Source organism: Magallana gigas, chromosome 9 (assembly GCF_963853765.1).
Source record: "Magallana gigas chromosome 9, xbMagGiga1.1, whole genome shotgun sequence".
In the NCBI taxonomy this organism is placed as follows: Eukaryota; Metazoa; Mollusca; class Bivalvia; order Ostreida; family Ostreidae; genus Magallana; species Magallana gigas.
In genome coordinates this window covers 1,157,893-1,179,290 of record NC_088861.1, presented here as the reverse complement: position 1 = coordinate 1,179,290, position 21,398 = coordinate 1,157,893, and the positions used below count along the sequence as shown (strand labels likewise).

Below are 21,398 nucleotides of genomic sequence, written 5' to 3'. Positions count from 1 at the left end.
ATCGTGCATGGTATTCAGAATGCACTTTTTGGTGTATGTTGTAGCTGAAAAGGGGGGGTTTCACAGTTATATTTTTCAAGAAACACTTTTGAGTAAAAAAAGTATATTAAATTTTTAAGTTGAGAATTTTTTTGTTTTAATTTTTTCGTCGAATTTTAAATCTGTAGAATTCAGCTGTGAATAACATTGATTTCTTTTTTTTTAATCTGCACAAGTATAACATGTTATAAAGTAGACGAAACTTTAGACCCCACAGGAAGGTGTTCATTAAAACTAAAACTAAATTTTCTTTCTCAGGAATTTCTTCTAAAAATTTGAATATTTCAATCTTAAATCTTTATACAAATTAGTTTTATCTTTAAAAAGTGCCATCAAATATCCTTGTGATGATATTGATGAAGAATGGATTTTCATCGTGAAATGGTTTTACTTTTTTTATGTTTTGAGATATTTGTAGAAAAACTTTTATTTTGAAAACTTCTCTAGCTTAACCAAAAGAATAAATATCGAAGATATTGCGGCAGATATTGTATAATATTTATTGAACACAAGATACAAATCCATCACCTTCGACCCAACGTTGCAACAATCATCAGCCAACAACAAAGACAAAAGAACATAATGATTACATGCAAAAATATCTCTATGAGTCAAAACGACAAATATTTAAGTTTTGAAAGACATAAATGAAACACAAATCTTAAATGTTATACAAAATATAACTGTAATTGAAGTAAGACAAAAATATGAGTACATGTCATCGCGTGTATTTAAATTATTGACGTGGATAACATTTCTTGACATGATTATGCTATCAAAAAAGCCATTCTTTAGAACCATTTTAATAAGACTTTGGACTTTCAGTAGGACGTAGCCATCTATTTCTTGTGTGAAAACAAGTTAAAAATGACGGGGTTTCAAGCGAAATATGCATCGATTGCGTAGTCTAAGCTCAAAAGCCAAACACATCTTGTTGATTTCAAAGAGCAATGGCTTAGTGGCTGACATTAAAATAGACAGGCTTACGTCACATTGCTGTTTAAATAACACAACTACTAAAAGTCCAAGCTCTAGTTAAAATGGTTCTAAATGTTGTAAAATTCATTATCTAAAGCAATTGGTCGATTATATCATTTTTTTTCTTCTTTGCTTTGCTGTTAATAAATTTCTTTGGTGAAAAAAAAATGCTCAGAGTTAATAATCCCTTCATAGACACTATAAATAGGTATAGCATCTTCTAACTCGGTACTTCAACTTGATCGGGAGGTAAGATACCAGAGTACATATCATTATGGTGAGATTCAAGCTCCTTTGGTTTAGTGTCTTCTAGATCTTGAGCAATTTTGGCATCGAGTTCTTTAACGAACGTCTTGACTCTTTGAGTCAGAGACACAAATTTAACCTTGGTCTCTTGTATCCGATGGTCCAACTTCTCCTGCCGTTTATTAGGCATACCATCATTATTTCCATCCATTCCTGTCAACTCTCTCATCTGTCTCAAGGACATCAACACCGGTTTCGCTTTTTGCTGACACATGAGTTTGATACGCGATTTCGACTCCATTTGTTCCTCAATATCGGACTTACCTCCAGCCGTTGCAGTGGAGGATTTCCGGTCGCCGCCCTGGGGAGCGTTCGATTGGGCCCTCTGTTTCATGTCTGCGGTCTTCTCACGACTTTGTCCGCGTTGTCCAATGGCGGTACTCGGATGCGGTTTCGCGCTAGTACTCTCTTTTGACTTTTCTGATTTTTTCTTTGAGTTTTTTGATACAGAAAAGGTTGGGGCAGTCTGTTCTCTCCGATATTGCTGGCGCACTTTCTTTAAACAGTTGTCTGAGGCAGGAAGCACAGTCGTATACCAGTCTTCTGGGTACTTTAGCTTCTTGGGCTTCTTCTCGCCTTGTGGTACGTCGTTATTTTTGTTATCGTCTTTTGCTGCACGCTTCTCCTTCCTTTCACGCTTCGTTGCCCTCTCGAATTCGTTTTCACTTCCCGAATCCTCGTGCTTATTCGCACTGTGTGCTCTCGCGCGAATTTTTGTTTTTTCCGCCGCTTCCCTCTCTTCCGATTTAGCACGTGATTTCTTGAAATAACTTCCGGTCGTATGAGGTCGAACTTTCTTCTCAGGCTTTGGTATTGCACTTAACCCTGTGTAGTAGTTTTCAAGAGATTGCAAGAACTTTTTGGTCTGTGCGGATGAAGCTTCTTTCATAGCCTGAAGGCTGTCGATTTCTCGCTTGAGTTCCTGGATCTCAATATTCCGAAGCATTTCCTGTCGATGCTTGTCCTTGTGGAGTTCATCCAGTAATTTGGCGAGACGTTCGGCAAGGCGCTCATTTTCGAAATAAATGTTGCTATGGTCCACTAAGAGAAGCTGTTCTATTTTACTTTTCTTCTTCCCGCGTTTCCTCAACTCAGATATTGCATCGTTCATAGTGCTGCCCACATGCTTTATAATTCCTCTGATCTAAGAATGGACAATTCAGGTCATAATAAAATCTTACAAAGAATTAACACTATATTCAATGATTTGTTTATGATTGCCCTAGACAAAAATTTCATTGCACGTCTATATACAGTTTTCCACAAGTTCATGTACCTCACCTGATGGTATGCAAGATAAAGTGTAAAATAAAAGATGCATCGAGGTTACACATGCATATTTATTTCATGCAAATTTAATAATGCTATACGCAATGACAAATTGTCAACTAATCTTTTGACTCAAACAACCGACTACGTTCTTTCATTGCTGTGTCACATGTAACTGAACGGCGATAATGAAACAATTTATAAGTTTCAATCGCCAATGATGTGACATTTTTTTGTCAGAACGAGTTAAATGCTTCCTATACCAATGGATAGATGAGGATCCTTTGTTTACATCTGATTTAATGAGATTTGTTTCTTTGTCTTCACAAATATCCCCAACGGACCTTTAAACGGTTTAACAAGGAACCGCTATGTGTGTTGGAGTTAAAATTCATCATAAAATACAATGGTTCAAAAGAATTCCTAACTCATTGTTTTAATATATCTTATTCATTTGATAACTCTCTCTCTCTCTCTCTCTCTCTCTCTCTCTCTCTCTCTCTCTCTCCACACAATGATTTTGTTAAACAAAATTGTTATGTATGTTCTATATTAGTTTGATGTTGTAGATTAGTCTTATTCAAATTCTGTTGAAATTGAATTCAAAAACATGCATTATGCATAAAAATTAAACTACAAGTGGTTGATTTAAACAATAAAACGCTTTGTTTGGTGATTCATGCGGATTATTTATATGAAGGTAGCGATTGCAGAAAAAATACATTACCTGCGTTATGAAGGTAGCTACCTTCATAACCCTCATGAATCATCAAAGAAAACATTTTATTGTTTTTATTTACATTTTCCTTTTAACAAATTAATGAACTGAACGCAAAAAGTAAGTAAAAGTAACTTAATCATTGTTAATGTACATCAGTACGTTAGATAAAAGAAATAGCCAAATCGTCTTGCATGCATGTAAATTGGAATTTGAGTCTGATATCATCATGAAAATTTCAATCTTGTAAGTTTCTATATACACTTGTGAATTACAATTTAATTAATTTTCGGAAGAAATAGAGGGAATCATGCTTTATAGTGGATGTAAATATTGTTAAATGAACTCACATGTAAAATCGGAATATGATACTTACAAATTAGGGTTTCTCTTTTACACTAAATTAGATAAGTTAGAAATCATTACATATTCGGAGGATCAATAAATAAAACATAAAACTAATATTCTAGAATGACCAATATTCTACAGCCTGTTCAAAAATATAGTTGACATGTCCAACATGTACATTGTGCAGAAAAAAATTCACATTTCATAAAAACATGTGGGCCCTACTTTATATATGTACTGTAGGGCTCTAGTTTTACCAATGTTAATGAGTGCTTTGCATAATAAGAAGATGATAATGCAAAATTTGAATGGAGGATATTGCATTCTACAATTCTGAAACAGATCTAAGTTACTGTGACATGTTTCTTTGTTTCTCAGCATTTAAAGTACATGAACAGGACACGATATTTGCAGGGGAGCCCCTAAACTCCAGAAAAAGCTTATAGGCATATCCGAAGTGTCAAACTTTAAATACCGAGTGCTCTAATGAACGAATATGTAAAATAGTATTGTCCTCAATTTATTGTTCGATTCAATGTAAGTCAAAATATCACCCGTGAATGATATATGAAACGTTTGTAAACGATGACATATATAATTCTAAAATTCAAGTCATCAAATTTTCTATAATAATTTTACTCCTTAGCCCCCCCCCACCCCCCCCCCACCCCACCACCACCACCACCTTCACTCCCATATAAACCAAAATGCATGAAAATAATAAATAGATAAGTCGCTGTTTACATATCGATTTTTTATTACCTTTTTGGGTATTTGATATCAATATGAGAGTTGAATACATAACTGCAATGATATATATTATGTACAATATATGTTTCATACAAAATATTCAGTTGATATTATCCAATACTAAAAGTATTTTATCTTGATGAAGAATACAGATTACATGTATATACCGGTATTTATTGTATACAAAAGGATAAAAGCAAAAAAAAAAATCATTAAAAAAACTTACCGCTTAAAGAAAAAAAAAATAAAAGTGCTTTTCCCCGCAGCTCAGTGGTAATCAATTTTGCGTGGACTTTAAAAAACCTCGAAAATAAAACGAACTTCACTACACGGGCCCTGAATCGCCGGGGGATACAGCTTACGCCCTATGGATGCCTCTAGGTCCGTTCTGTTACGTGGAGACGTAATATTGATTCGGGTTTGGGGCAGTCGTCTTGCGGTTTCGGTGGTAGATATCGTCTATATCGCTCCGGTGAGTGATCGCGAATACAAACTCATTATGCGGCCATTGTTGTCCATTTAAAGCTTCTTTTTAATTAACATCTATACGTTCATTAGATGCAAGACTTAGCTATATTATTCAATACACACCTCAGACACTGATGAGATGATATAGACAAATATTCAGCGATACCACCATGAGGGACATTTAACAGTTTTGTTTCCAGCGAAGTATACGGCTTCGAATTCATCCCACGGTTTTGTTTGAGGTTCGAAGTCTAAAAGTTATCTCTGCAAGTCCTGAACTTTAAACAATATTACAGCCTTGAAGAATACTGCACAATCCGCAACAATAATACCTGTGGCGTCACAATTACTTATTCTGTATGTTTTTTCCCCTATATCTTAAAAATCTGTAATGTGTTTGCGCATATATTTTACCAAACTACACTGTAAATGCTTTTTCATCTAAGCTTTCGCGAAAATAAAGTATCGCGAAGTACTACAGAAATTGATAATATAGTATCTTTAATCCGTTCGTAATAATCAACTTGTGACTTTGTTCATGCTCATAACTGTTCACAATTTACCGGAACATAATTATATTCTTTTACAATTGATACTCTAGCCGACCCCTTTTTTAGTTTTTCAAATTTCCGTTTGAACTGAAATACAAAGTATTTGACGCTTACCAAAAACACAAAACGTAACTATCAGTGGAATTTACTGAGATGACTTGAAAGACATATTTATATTTTACTGACAAGGGCAAGAAATACTAGAATGTCTAAAAATTGTACTGAAGAACTTGATGCTTTTTTTTCATTCGTATCTAAAGATTGCAAACTAGGCGATATCAACATTTAAGTTTTACGAATCACCGACTTCTAAACAGATTAAAGAATACATACTTGAATGGGCTGTAAAGACGTGACGACTTACGGAACGGGGGCAACAAAGATTTGTTAACCTCAGATTCTTGAAAAAGTACGCAGAAGAACCACCTCCATACATTCTCTCTGATTCTCAAAGTCACGTTTTCTCGAAATAAAGTTTAAATGAGCATGCATTGTATATTATTTCTCGGCCAAAATATCTGGTGCTATTGGCTAATACTACAAAAATACCTGGATACTCTCTCTCTCTCTCTCTCTCTCTCTCTCTCTCTCTCTCTCTCTCTCTCTCTCTCTGCAAAGTTATGGTGACTAATATTCAATAAATATCCTTCAGAAATTTTTAGAACATAAAAGTTGAAACCCGTGTTTTATTACTGGTAGGTCTGAGATAAAAATTTATTTTTCTGTGTATAATCAATAAATAATCCAAAAAACTTTTTTTTCTTTTATTTTAAGAATGCAAAAGCGAAAGCATAAATCGGAATACAATACATAAGAACGCACATTTGTTGAATCAAAACCATGTGTAGTTGCATAAATTGTATCTCAAAAACTGATTGCTTTTTAATTATTCAAAAAATAGTTCAAAAACCTGCGAATCTGAGGAGCCAGAAGCTCACAACGCCGCGTGTAGAATCCCTTACCACTGGCGCGTTGACTCACTATCTCGATTCGTATATACCCCCATCATCTTGTGTTTGTCCGTTTATATAACTGGCTTACCTTAGCATCAGCAGCGTCAATCAGCGAAGTTGGCGCTTCTGAGAGAGGTAGAAGCAAGGCGAGCGGTGCCTCTATACCACTCCAGCCAGCGTGACTCTAGGGGCTCAACGGTCACTCTGGAGCCTGCGAAAAGGTGAGTCAAAGCTTGTTTATTCTTACTTAGATATATTATTTACCTTGCATGATAGTTGTTTGAAATCCTAATTACCGTGCTGATTTTTTTTATGTACATGTTTTAAATATAATTTTGACCTCTATGTAGTTCTGGCATTGGTAATTCGAATTGAACAGTTGCTTTTGTAAGGTTTGTTAAAAATGTGTACGTATATTTTTCCCCATTTTTTTATTATACAAATTGTAGACTTCACAGAATTATATATAAATAAGTGATATTGATACAGCGTCTCCTTTCTGTGTCTTTTGATCAGATATATTGCTATAATTAGAGCATGTAATCATCATCATGAATTTCTCATAAATCAAATTATTTATTAAAGAACAGCTAGCTTTTGTACTTTAAAACATCTTTATAAACTATAAAATATCTGCAGATTGATGGAATTTCATTGCATGTTATATAATAAATCTGAGCATTGATACAATTTATACATGTATTTCTGTTCGGATGTTAAAATGAGAGGTAACAGTGACTGTCATGTTACATCAGGGCTAACAACATTCCGAATCACTATCCTATTCATTATATCAGATGGTTCCATGTGTTGGGCAATACCATCTTCAGATATAACTATTTTCAAAGCTGGGCGTTTGGAATGCTTTTTAAAATAGAACCTATCATCTTTTTTATCAAGCATAAAATGTGTAGTTAAATGTTTCTCAGTATGTTTTTTTTCTCTTATCAGACACTCATTCCCTGACCTTATCATCCACTTCTTTTATTTTATTGTATTCTGCTCGGCATACCTGGAGTTTTTTTCACGATTTAAGATATGTATTTACTGTCAAATCGGTGGTACTAAATCTGTAGCAACGAAGCAAATTTAAACACATTATCTAGGGGAACATCTTTGTGTATCTACTGCTTCCACTGACCGCTGTGCTTATGGCCGAGAGTTGGACGAGATTCTCGCATCGAGTTTCGAGATTTGACAAGTTTCCTCATGAAAACCAGTAGGGTTCCGCAGTTCTTCATAGAAAAACTGACACTGCATCGTATCTATAAAGATGTCGGGAGGAATTTCTTGTGTTCTCTGCCAAAGAAATATTATTGATGACCCTGATGTATAACAGGTTGTCACAAATGGCAGTTTTCTTGTGAACGATGAATTTTATCGTCTACAGTTGGTATCGGGGTCAATGTCATTATTAACAATGCAAATATTTCTTAAACTTGTTATATTTAAAATGAATTATTAGCTAACTGACAAATATGAACCTAAGATTCTGTTTTGGAGCTGAAATCAATATGGCAATAATCAAATAGTCATATTGTAGTTTACTCTGCTGTAGGATAGAATATGCTACTTGTATCCCCTTCCCCGACTTCTAAAATTTATTTTGAAATAAATGAGTTAATTTATGCGTGAGGAGATATCAAACGACATAGAAAAGAGGATTATTTTGTCTTGGCATCCATTCAACAAATTGTATAATTATGAGTGGGTAGGGATATTATACAATATGTGATAGATTATAATTTTATACGATATAACCAGCACTATATTTTCTCTATTGTGAGTGATGCCTGTAGAGTACTTGCTTAAATCTTCCACATTTTAGAATATCAATTTTTTTTTAAGTTTTTAAATTATGAAAGAAATTACCACCACCCCACTCTTTAATTTACAATACATTAGCTTGTTAATCAGTGAAATATATGCAAAACACAACAAGATGCTACGGATACTACAATATTGAGTAGAACGATTTTCATAAATCTTTGATGTTAAGAAAAAATATTGACATATATATTCACCTCATAAAACTTGGAACCAAGTTTTTTCTGCAATATTTTAAATCAACGTCTAATATGTTATTGGCTCCATCACTAATGTATGTCCGATATGTTTGGATAATGTATTTTTTTATATGACGCAAGCAAAAACTTTTTATAAGTACAAAATTGATAGATTGGCACGATATTTTAGACAGCCATTTTTTTTTTTGGCTGATAAAGGTGCTGAAGTTCTCAAAGGGCAAATGTGTTAATTAAAATGTTTGGATTAATAAACAAATTAAACATTAAATGTTTATATAATATATACATGTGCAAACAATAAGAAGAATTCTAACTATTATTAAAAGCATCAAAATCCATTAAAAATGGATGCAATCTTATCTCATTGTTTATCATATCATGAGGGCATGAAAAAGTTATGTTCACTATGTTGTTGAAGGAATCCTGAAATAATCATAAATCTGAAACAAAAATCATTGAAAACAAATTCCAATAGCAGATGTTCTTATGTTTCTATATGAAAAGGGCAAACCTATTGATAGAATCCGCTTTGACGAGGGTGAAACAAGTACTGTAAAATTGCATATTGCCATCCTTCTGTTTTTCTATTGAAACATATGCCTGTATGTGGGGGTTAGAAAACACGCACAGTTTGTGTATCCACAGATCCAATCAAACGGGCACCTGTTTCTCAAACATGCGTTTTGATGGGACCAAATTTTTACAGCATGTTCAAATGTGTGTGTTCTTGTGTTTTTAAAAATAACGGGAAACCTTATCATAATTGCATCGGCGATATCAATATCTGAGATATCTTCGGGGGTGAGGATGTGGTATGTTTCATATTCAGCGACCCAACGAGCAGATGAATAAATATTGACATATCTCATCTACTGGTCCTTATCAAAATGTTTTGTATGAAATTTAGGATTCTGGAAACACACAAAACGAAATTATTTGTCAGTCTTGCCCTTATCAATGGAAGTCGAGGAATTCGCATTTCGTGTGATGCTCAACACAGAAATGGTGGAATTTTAGTAGGAATGGACGTTGGCTATTCGATGTGATAAAAAGTTTTCTCTTAATTATGTATGATTTTTAAAGAAGGAACGTTCCTATAAATATCTCGCAATTATTCACACGGCAATTTGCTTTTAGGTGAATATTTCTCGTTTTTCAAAATGCCAGAATTGTACTCTTAGGAGCAATACATCTTTTATAATATACAAAAAGCTCCGTGTTTTAGTCATATATCACAATTTTACAGGAGTATACATAACAAAAACATTGCAAATGTGAGTTTGTGAAGTGATTCAGAATACAGGATTAATTTGGATCTTGGCATCTTTTCCTATCTTACTCATTCAAATCTAAAATCTCTACAAAACTAGACAGTATTTAATTAACATTTCCAGATTTAAAGAAACATGCAACAACTAGAAAGAACTAAAACGGAAAGTAGTGGCTTGAAAAATGTTAAATTGCTAAATGAAAAATACACATTTGTCGCTTTTGACGTCCGTTGATATGTTAAAACAAATACAAAGGATGTAAAACTACAAATGTAAAAAGAGTTTCATCGTAAAATTTTTAAAGCCGTTGTGATAATTTCTTTTTTTTATATATATGCAATCTACAAGTTTACGTCAATTTAATTTACATCCATTCAAGAATGTGTATACAATGAACTGAAATGTTTTATTTATCCAACAAATGCAATTTTAATGAAAATACATTCCAACTTTCATGTCAGTTTATAAAATTAGTCTTTTACTAACCTTTTTAAAAGTTTTAATAATTCAAAGAATAGATCGATGCTAGCTTTTGAAGTAAGAAGTTTAACGTATACAAAGAAGATTTTATATCTTATATAGAGATTAAGATATTTTGAAAAAAAAAAATCTTATATAAGTTTATCTAAGATTTGTCTTTATATCTTTTGGAAGCGGAAATACATTGTAGAATTGGGCAACAGATACGATACGGACGTTCGGAGACCCTCTAATCCTTACGTTATCATCCGAGCGTCGGCCGCGTGCAGTGATGCACCGAAGTGGTGGGTGATTCCGACAGATTGCAAGTTTCTTAATGTAGCTCTTAATCTGTGGGATGTTTACCAAAGGTTCCCCCACTATATATAACCCTTCTGTCTCACTGTCAGCAAATATACGATATATACCTTCAGAAAAGCTTCCCCGAACGATCACACCCTGTTCATAAACTTATTAAAGAGGGTTTGCATCCTGCTGAGTTGCGATTTGCGTTTTGATTTGAAGGGAAATATCTCTTAATTCCACCTTTTAATGAGTTGGATTTTATCAACTGATTCCGTCTTTGATATAGGGTGAGTTATATTTGTTCGGCAGCATACATGCGAAGTGATTTGGCATGATTGCCTCTTAGTATAGGATTCAGTGAGCCTCTCAGGTGTTGGACTCTAGATGTTATGATCAGCACATCCTTATTTCTTTTAATCGTATGAAATACTTGGAAGCTTGATAAAGCTAGAGCAAATTTATATATCAGTATACTATATTTTCCTTCTGTCTTCGAGAAATTTTGCCAAATAATTCGTTCGATTACAGCTAAAGAAAAACTTACCGAACACGTGTTAGTTGAAAGCTAACCGACTTTTAAGTAACCTAACCTTTTTATTACTAAGGCTGATAACAGATAATTAATTTTCAAACCATCAAACAAATTCAATTCACAGGATAAATCTCTGCCATTCAGTCAATTGAAAGGTGACTGAACGGTAACTAAAAGGTGACTGAATGGCATAGCTGTGCCATTCAGTCACCTTTCCAGACCATTCAGTTATCGTTCAGTTGACTGAATGGCAGAACTTCATCCTGTGATTGTCAGGTTACGTGCATTTTTTAAGATTACTGTGAACAGAAGATAAAATCTAAAGATGCCCTCTTGTATGCTCCATTGACATTTGAAAAGATAAAAGTTTGGTTGGATTTTCGTCATTCTCAGTTTCAGCATTGCAGCATCTGGATATTACGTTATTTTTATAGGACATCGGTTTAACGTTAGCAGAAAATAAGAAAATGCATGCAGGTGTTCGATTAATTTTTTTTTCATGTGTTACCATCTATAACATCGGCATTTCTAGTATCCATTTTAATATAATCACAGGATTATTTTACATGAAAAAATTAATGAATATATTTAAATTTATTTAACAACATAACAAAATAAAATCGCGATTTCAAAAGCATCGACACCGGAAATATCACCATTGCTGTAATCCATTCATCTGTCTGTTGTATTCGTCATCTAATGAATGACTCAACATCTGATGACTTCTGTTGGCATGCGCATTAAGAATTATGTAGACACATTAATGCACGACCTTCACTTCAGATGTGTTTTTACGACATTCGTGTACAATGCTTCAAGTGCTACGAGTGTAGGAGGATATATTCGAAGAGATTCACCAAGAATTAGACTGCGATAGACGCGTACAATCATATAGATAACGTCTTACAAAAATATATTTTTCTTCTTGTGGAATTTCATTATCAAAAACGCAATAACATATTCTCATCATTTTAGATATCTGCAAATTAAAAAAAATACATCTCGATTCTCGGAAGCATTGATACAGTAAGGTACCAGGATTCTTCGGCAATGTCGATGGGATAGATACACCATATGTTAATAAAGACATTGTATCTCTCATCAAAACGTTTCAGGTGAGACCCTATCGCGAGCACTTCCTCGACATCGACTGTATCTCAGCGATCTATCTATCGACACGGGAGGAAAACATTTTCCTCTCCCCTGTACATCTGCTTATTTTTGTTCCCTTGCTACCTGGCAGGCTGGCAATACCTGTGGTTATAAACAGTGTTCTAGTCAAAGTTCCTGTAAATATACAGACAGTTTAACTCACCTCTAATTAGTCATATTTTATGGGTTTGTTTGTGTATCTGGCTTGTCTAAAGTTACAACAGAAGTGAAAGCATGGCGTGAACACTGAGTTTATTTCAATGCAGTTTTCAAAAAAATTAATGGCAATGTTAACCCAACTTAACATGTACACTGACATGCACCATTTCCTCTGAGACTTTGGTAATTAAGAATACATAAATATTCTAAGAATAGATCACAAATAAGCATGATGTATGATGAATCTTTGTATCATGAATGAATCTTTCTCTGTCATTACGAACACGTGTATGTAATCGCTCATTGTTACTGCACAGACGACCAATCAGTGTCTGCTTAAAAGGTTACAGAAGTTTAAAAAAATACATACGAGTTTTTTAGTGTTGCACAACTGATTTATAAATATTGTTAAAACAGTAACACGATAAAAATTGTGAATTGAAATTAACGTAACGAATTTCCTCATCTTGTTTTCTTGTTTAATTAACTCAGTTTAAGCTTGATGTTGGGAAATGCTTCTTCTTTTTTTATCAAACTTTGCCATACGCCTACCAGATTGCCTTGCCATGAATCTTCTCGAATTCTTCGTTACATGGCTAATTTACATCAAAAGTAAGTCTAGGGCAAGAGATCAAGTGATAACTTTAGATGATTTGTTAGCTTTGGTTAAACATGATGAGTTTTAAATATTCTGACACCCCAAACTTTATAGAACAAGCATAAATCGCAGATGAGGGCAATTAAGATCAGCTGCGCTCCCTAAAATTTCTTACGTTTGGTAGATATTTACAATATTGCGTTTTAACTAGGCAAAAAACAATTCTGTGTTGTTTCGGGTATTAAGTTTATTGCAAGCATTGCAGGATATGTATTGAAGGTATTACAAATACCGGTATTTGAAAGTGTGCATTTAATCCGATTAGTCCCAGCTTAAGTTTGATCAATTACAAAAATTGTACACCTATAGTTTAATGTATAAAAGTATCAATTAAAATGAAATAATAAAACTATGCAACCATCAAATACACATCATATAGCAATGTATAACGTTATTTATTTAGGCATTTGAATAATATATTTTTGATTAGGTAAATATTTCAATGAAAGTTTGTACATTATGATTTAGTTATTTAAAAGCACTTTTTATAAAGGTTCAAGATGGTTATTTGTAGCTATATGAACACGCAGACAGATTGATTAGACGAGGTTAAATAATGACTTTGGTTTTAAAATAATTCTACTTAGTTTACTTTATAGGTTCTTTTTGTTTTTATTTCCAGGTTACAGCAACTGATAACCAGTACCAAAGGATAGTCATCATTCACATGACGGAAACAGAAAAACACGCTATATAGCAAGACCCGCCAACTCATAAACTACAAAAACGTACACCCTCTACCGCAGTTACAACTGAACGCGCCTGAATGAAATACAGCAGGGATCTTGGAAACGTTTGATGCTGTTTGATAGAATGCATATCCGTTAGAAATTGGAATTGACAAGGAACGAACCCTCAAAATAGCATCAATCACTATTTTTTGAAAAAGTTTAAAAAGATAGAGTTCTATGATAACGTTGAAACAGAAACCGTGGATATGACGCATTTTCTGTAGATGCTATGACTGGAGGTGACCCCGCTGTTTGGTTTATCTGAGCTGTTTTTGGAGCCCATATGACTTATTAAATTGATAGGAAGATGTAAGATGATAAAAGATCAATCTCTATCAATGCTACCAAATAAAAAATACTGTAGTCAATCATAAATCAGCTGGAAGCAGTAATCTGTGACGTCAGAAAATGGAAAATATTCAATGATATTTCTATCCTCCATACTACTGAACTGCAAAAATGTGCCAAATTCAGTGTTCAAAACGCTAACTGAAATAATCATATCTGAGTAATATTCTTGGTAGGACATCTGTGGAAGCCATGGCGACCAACAATAAATTGATGCAAGAAATTAGTGACCAATTTCTACACTGTAAAATATGTTTGGAACCCTACAAAAGTCCAAAAACACTGACATGTCTACACACATTCTGTACCGACTGTATACAACAGCACGTGGACTCGGAAAACACGCGCTCTCGGTATTCCCTATACAACCGCCATGTTACATGTCCTCTCTGTCGCAAGCGGACGGAAATACCGACAGGTGGCGTGAGACGTCTACCTGACAACTTTCTGTTGGCTAACCTTACGGAAGTGATTGACAGGCGGCAGCCATTGAAAATACCACCTTGTGAGATTTGTCACACCGTTAGACCAAGAAGTAACGATGCTTGTTCCAAGTGTCTTGATTGTTCCAAGTTGTTGTGCAAAGCGTGTGTTGATTTGCACTTGACAACAAAGGTGACTCAACATCATAGCCTTATTGACGTTGAAGGCGAGAAAGACATCGAGTGCAAGGTCCACCCCGACGAAATTGTTAGATTCTACTGCGAGCCCTGCGATGCTTGTATATGTGTTGTGTGTACTTTTCAAGAACATCGAGACCATGAAATATGTTCATTCAGCGAAGGATACTCAAAGTATAAATCTTCCCTAGAGTCCTTGTTAAATAACTGCAAAAGCAGATTTGATGTTGTCCAAGAACGCATAAACGTGATGAATCAGTGCGAGACAATATTAAAAGAGACCAGAGACAATATTCGGGACTTAGCTATCAGCTACATTCAACAGGTCCGAAGTACTGAAAAAGAATTATTAAAAGAAGTTGATTCGTATTTTGGGGAGAATATCATGGCCTTTCTAGAAAATAAAGATTGGCTGCAAGAAAATTTGGATGGACTTCAAAATGCTTGCAACTTGACAGATATCATTATGAGAGACAAAGGGGTAGAAATGTTGCTCTTAAAGAAAGAGATGCAAAATAAATTAATGTCTCTAATGCAGCCAACTCTCCCAGATCTACCCGAAGATGTAATGAATTTTACGACCAAGATTAAGTTTATTCCAGGTGGTGTCAAATTTGGAAAGCTGACCATTAACGAAAATGCAGATGAAAATGAAAATTCAGAATATTCAATCAACCTTCAGAAAAATTCCTTTGGATGTCAAACGGACGACTATTTCAGCGACGATTGGACTAAAAGCTCGAAAGAAAACAGTATTCAAAGCTATTCGGAATCAGGATCTGTGGTCTCGGAAATGGAAATCAGTTACACGTCAGAGGTGGCAAACTACCTTGGCAACAGGGTAGACTCACAAGCTAGTCTCCGATCCCAAACTCCAATACCGACTGTTGACGCCTGCATGCAAACTTTCTCAGATGTCGGATGCAAAGGGTCCGGTATTTGTATAAAGTGCTGCCAAGATCTACAGTCTGAGGTTAATATTGCAGCCTCGAACTATAACACCGCTCCGTGCGTCCAAGATGTTATTGTACTGGATGCACCAGAGTCAAATCCGAAAGAGTGGCGAAGAAGGAGACGTAGCTTAATTCGAAGCAGGAGAGTACAAACCGATCTTTCTATGTCAAATGAGAGCGTAGACGAATTAAGCCTCTCTGTTCCGAATCTGCGCAATATTCCTGAGAGAAGTCTTTCTTGTGGGTCTGTACCGATAATCAAACCAGAGACCAAGACAATTGCACTTGATCCCATCATCTTTGAAACCATAGAGGAGAAAATACCAAAGAAAAGTACACGGGATACGACTACTATGACAACTGTGGAAATGAAGCCAGTTGTCCCAACACGAAATGCCGTTACGTGTACATATCAGGTTCGAACTCGAGATTCTGAAATACAAACCAAAGTAGAAAGCAGAACATCGGATACACAAACACCAAAAGTAACTCAAATTACGAAAAATGTAGGAACGGATTATGCAGGGCAGACTGACAAAGGTACATCAACTGTTAAAATCAACTTTATGGATAGTGAAACGTCTATGCCAACAATTTCATTTACTACCGCTGAGACTTGGACGGATCCACCGTCAACTACAGAAAGATCAACTTTCACTGTTAGTTGTGAAACGATAGACAGTGGCACCGAAATGACACCTGTGTCTGTAACAGACCAGGGCCTTCAAGTTACACCAAATCAAAGAGATGTAAACACTTTCACGATGCCTACAAATGTTGCCAGCTCTTGCATTCAAACTGACCAATGGGAACCAAATCAGACAGGGTCGAGCGAAAACAGAAAATCGTGGCATGGGGGTTTGCTAAAGCTATTTAAAGGAAAAGGATCTTCAGATAGCCGCGGATCCATTGACAAACTCTCTAGTCAATCGAGTTTGACCGAGATGCTTCCTCCTCTAAGCCCAACTATGGTAGAATCGAGTACAGAAACCTGTTCTTTGCAATTTTCTGATAAAGAAACAAGCACCACTAAGGTGACAAGTACTGACCAATGGACTGAAACTTTTAATCCTGTTCTTGTCAACACAGGTATATCACCTCCTCGACCAGCAACTATTGATTCGTGTGTTGAAACAAACCCGGTGGTTTTGATGGACCAAGCGACACACACAGAAATAGTCAAATTTAAAGATTCAACCACAGAAACAACGATTATTGTCCAGGATAATGAAACTTTAACAGAAAGATTGAAATGCCAAGACGCCCAGACATTCGTTGAGATGGTTACCGAAACCAAAGAAACCAACACTGACGTTAAACTGTTTTCGGATGCAGGCATAGGTACATCGGACACTCTCTCGCATTGCAATTCGTTGAACGATGTGTATGGTGGACGAGTATTAACCCCAGTGCATAAGTCAACAAATGTTAGTTTAGAGGACTTTGTGAAAAGGGTGGATATGGCCACAAATCCCTCACCTCCAGATGTTCAGGAACGTGGAACAATGGCTATGTCATTTGGCCAGTCTTCGATGACGTTTACAGAAATCTCAACACAAACGTCAATGGTTAACCTTTTTGACAAATCAATAGGTACTTCACGCGAGTTTGATCAAAGACCGATCGAATGTTGTGATATGGCCACCTCAACCGAGTCTCTGCCTTACATCGGACTTTTGAGTGAACTTGAAGGCGACGAACTTTTCCTCATACCAGAATCTGCCTTCGATCTTGTATCATCGGAACCATCTATTCACGATTTTGAAGACCATATAGAAATGGTGGATGATTACACATCAATGGACTATACATCAGATACTGAAATAGCCACCCAAACATTCGTAACTACTATTCCGCAAACACAAGATCATGATCCAAATGAACCCGAAGTGTGGAAACACTCAAAACGTAAAGATAAGGAAGGCAAAGAGTTAGTCGATGTATGTACCAATACACAACCCAAACTAACGTTTGAAAAGGAAACATCAACGCCGATTCGTCATCTGTTTTCAAAGGGAACAATGACATTTTACATTGCAAAATCTGATAAAGCTACAAGTACTTTTAGTAGTTCTCGACAAATTGCTGAAAATGTTTTCGGTAACAAACCAATTCCAGATACTGCAAACAAGTTTACAATGACACCGAGAATAGAAGTAACAGATGCTAACACTTTAACAGATTCAACGACACTTGCGGAAGGTAAAATGGCTGCGTGTATTTCAAAATTACAAAAAGTGTCTGAGAGATTACAAAGTCCAACTCAAAAAAACATGCCCGATGTGCCATGGAAAACTTCAAACGACCAGTTATCTTCAAAAGAAAATTTGAATGAACAGCCGGATACTTCTGAACAAGGACGACAGAGAAATGTACAACAATTATTAGCACAGTCAACTAGTGCTGGGAAAACACAAAAAAGAGACAGAAAACCACAACCGATAACTACATTGAAGGGGAAAACATTATCTCCTTCAGATGAACCTGCAGAAAAATCAAAGACATCGTGTGATGGAAACGAAAGTATGACCTTGCCTATTGGGAGTCCCCATGCTGGAAATAAGATGTCAAGATTTAATTCTGCTCCAGGAAAAATTGCAACAGTGCCAAATCAGAAATATAAAAGCAAACATTCCCAACAAAAATCTCCAAGCCGTATTCCTGTCCACAAAGGAAGCAATACCTCTTTGGATAAAACGCCCGTTTTAAATCCTAAATTTCCGAAAGGAAATGTGCTTTTGAATACCTCAATGACCTCCTCTACAGAGTCTGAATTAACAGCGTCAGTAATTTCGTGTCAATCAGAAAGTTCAAATATTTCGACTGACGCAAAAATGGACTTTTCCTCTCTAAAGATTGATCCGAATAGAACGCCTTCTTCTCCTCAAAAGTTGCAGGAGAAGGCGGAAGGTAATTCGGAAAAGAAACCTACACCAACTGAGAAAAAAGCGAATTCGAATGTTAGTTTCATGCAGAAGCTTTTTTCAAAAAAGAAAAAGTGTCCTGACCCTGTAAAAAACCTACCCAAAACGACAGGAAGAGAACCAAAACAATTGCCAAAAACGGAACCTGATCCAGAAAAAGATTCTCCGAAACCACAGAAAGCAAAACCGTTTGTTTACATTCGACAAAGGTACATGTCAATTGAACACGACAAGGAAGACGAAAGTGAGACAGCATCGGGTGAACAAACCAAGGCAACTGTTTCTCCCCAGAAAAAGGACCGTCCCACAAAGAAGGAGTCAGACAAAGAAAAGTCTACTCCAAAATTAACCCCAAAGCGTGCAGTATCAGGTCGGAAGTCCAGACCAAAATCAAGGGAGATAAAGCAAAACGATGAAAAGAAGTCCGACGTACGTCCTTTGTCTGCATACGATAATCTGTGATATTTTAGCAATACGATCTTTAATTCATGCTGCACTTTTAACCTTTACACAATCTAAGGAATGAATCTGATAGCTACCGATAGCGTCTATAACAAAATGTTAACTGTTCCAACACACTTATATTCGTATGAATTTGGTAGCTATCAAATTTATCACTAAATATATAGTTTAATTTTCAGTCAATCTATACAATCAGTAAATTTATACAACTAAGATGAATTGCGTTTCTTTCTAACGAAAACTTGAGTTTTTTTTCAAAAATCTTACTGATAGTACCGTATATTATTATTGCGTGTCATTGTGACATAGGCAACAATTATATGAATATCTAATTACACGCGTTTCAAACTTTAAATTTAAGAATTTTCGAAAAGGTATATTCACAACGCAATACAAAATTGTCTTGCATGCATTCAATTTTTTTCACTTTAATCTAGTTGTTTCTTTTCTGTCTTTGTATTTCTTGTCACAAGTATAACCTTCTTTAGTGATTTTCTTTCTTTTTATTATTTGTAGTGAATCACTAGCAGATAGTTTAAGCATCAGGTAGTTGGTAGAATCCGTCCTTCCCACAAGAGATCCGAATCACCACCATGAAGACATCGCTGGCATTCTGTAAAAGTCATGTTTACTAACCCTGTTGCTATCTGTTTATGTTTAATTTTTCTTGGACTGCAGGATATGTGTTACATTCTCTTCGAAAAAATCGACTACAAATCACTGCATTTATATCTTATATTTTGATTGGCATTGAAAAGTTTATATTAAAAGTAAAAATATGCAGTTCAGAAATAAATATTGTAACACATGTACATTTATGAATATGTTGATTCGTATTCCGTTACCTTTTATTTTAAGCCGGCTAATTGATAATGTTTAAAGGATCAGTAAAATTTATCATCTACTATTTCGTGTACTAGTATTATTTTTTGTCATGACATTACATATATTTTAGAATATATACCTCTTAAAACATCATGTTATTTTAATATATAGTGGAAATTTTTTTCACAATAATTAATTTGTTTTGTTCAGATATAGAATTCACAAACTGAATTGCAGAAATTAAAAAACGAAACAATTGAGTTGCTTTTTGTTTGTGTTCTCGGCCACTAGTATATATCATCAGCAATGTCACATAAAAGTAGGGTTATCATTGGGTTATTTCAGGAGTCTACCTTCTGCTGTAATATCCAGGTTAAAATGGCAAGCTTTTAGCCATATGCCAGAGAATCGCGGAGGAGTGCAACTTTATAATTATACACAGTTTGGGCTTCAATGAAACGAGTATAACCTCATCACGATAGAATTTAATGAGTTTCACATCAAACGCACGGCTGAAACAGGGTTTAATAAGAATTGAGAGGGGGTAGAGGCTGGGGGAGGGGTTCTAGTTGTGACAAAATCAGACCTGTATGATAAAGCATGTTTCGGTTTCAAACCATCGCGATGAAATCATATTTTGCTACCTGATTAAGTGACTTGCTAATGTTGCTATACAATTGATAACTCTCTAAATGAATAATTATTTATTTAAATGACTCGAATAGTCATTATATTTAAATGCTTTGACTGAAATCCTCAAAATGTAAAAGGGAAGATGGAGCTGAGTTATAAATATCCTCTAAGGTTTGTGTATGACAGTATTTGCTTGTGATAGAATATTTACCCCAGAACTTCCAAACGCTTACTAAGAAATGATCACCGCGACAGAGCCATGTAAAGAGGGTTGGGTAATAACAAATAAATCTATGCCTCCACCTTTTTTTTTTTACCTTATAATTGTAAAAATCGTTAAATTATTTTTAAAAATTTCACAAATCAAAGATGGTAATACTCTTCTACATCTGAGGATATATAATCATATTAATTAAAGATCTTATGAATTAACTAGCAAAGAGAAGTAACTCATGATGTTATTTCTATATCAACGTAAAGGAAACAAATAAAACACTACCTGCTTTTTAATTATAAATCCATACTCAAACTCATATATAATTTGCTTTGTTTTAAATGATACATACAAATTAAATGTAGAAAATAAAATGATATATTATAGTTCAAGGGCATATTATCACTTATTAGGTTTGTTACTGAATTACTACAGAAATATACCGGGTTCATCAGTCTCAGAGACGGCGAGGCGAAGCCAAGGACAAGCGAAAATTTATTTCATGGGAAGTGATAAACAAACGAATAAAAGTTGCTTACATCTCGTCAAATTTGACACAGCCGATCTCCTCAAAATCTCAGTCTCACCTTTCAAATAGTATTTGAAAATCTTCGCTGCACCCTTGTTCTTTTACATGCTGTTTAATTTTGTTTTCTCCCTTTCCTCCAAAGAGGTTTGAGCAAATCTCGACACTACCATTCTATATTGCTCCAGACACAAAAACATGATGTCAATTCAAAAGGC

The 21,398-nt window shown here is 35.1% G+C and overlaps 2 protein-coding genes across 7 annotated transcripts; one reads left to right on the top strand and one right to left on the bottom strand.

Annotated features, from left to right (window-relative positions):
- Positions 1 to 519: 519 nt before the first annotated feature.
- LOC105348395 (serine/arginine-rich splicing factor 11) lies at positions 520 to 5,061 on the bottom strand. 4 transcript variants are annotated; one of them, XM_066070693.1, is made up of 4 exons: positions 4,635 to 5,061; positions 4,421 to 4,462; positions 3,687 to 3,708; positions 520 to 2,467 (listed from the first exon to the last, which is right to left on the bottom strand). In XM_066070693.1, the coding sequence occupies exon 4, from the start codon at positions 2,432 to 2,434 to the stop codon at positions 1,238 to 1,240; it is 1,197 nt and encodes a 398-aa protein (XP_065926765.1). In that variant the 5' UTR covers positions 2,435 to 2,467; positions 3,687 to 3,708; positions 4,421 to 4,462; positions 4,635 to 5,061; the 3' UTR covers positions 520 to 1,237. The 4 variants fall into 4 exon arrangements, with proteins under 4 accessions (XP_065926765.1, XP_011456102.2, XP_065926764.1 ...); XM_011457800.4 differs by lacking the exon at positions 3,687 to 3,708; XM_066070692.1 differs by lacking the exon at positions 4,421 to 4,462.
- A 1,382-nt stretch (positions 5,062 to 6,443) lies between these two features.
- Positions 6,444 to 20,061, top strand: LOC105348374 (uncharacterized). 3 transcript variants are annotated; one of them, XM_011457784.4, is made up of 3 exons: positions 6,444 to 6,601; positions 13,567 to 18,949; positions 19,499 to 20,061. In XM_011457784.4, exons 2-3 carry the CDS (start codon positions 14,216 to 14,218, stop codon positions 19,499 to 19,501), a joined length of 4,737 nt encoding a protein of 1,578 aa, XP_011456086.3. In that variant the 5' UTR covers positions 6,444 to 6,601; positions 13,567 to 14,215; the 3' UTR covers positions 19,502 to 20,061. The 3 variants fall into 3 exon arrangements, with proteins under 3 accessions (XP_011456086.3, XP_011456068.4, XP_065926763.1); XM_011457766.4 differs by lacking the exon at positions 6,444 to 6,601 and adding an exon at positions 10,576 to 10,730; XM_066070691.1 differs by lacking the exon at positions 6,444 to 6,601 and adding an exon at positions 12,795 to 12,898.
- Positions 20,062 to 21,398: the final 1,337 nt, after the last annotated feature.

Bases quoted from the DNA above. Each gene is read 5' to 3' on its own strand.
- LOC105348395 (XM_066070693.1), bottom strand. From the start codon at position 2,434: ATGAACGATGCAATATCTGAGTTGAGGAAACGCGGGAAGAAGAAAAGT.
- LOC105348374 (XM_011457784.4), top strand. From the start codon at position 14,216: ATGGCGACCAACAATAAATTGATGCAAGAAATTAGTGACCAATTTCTA.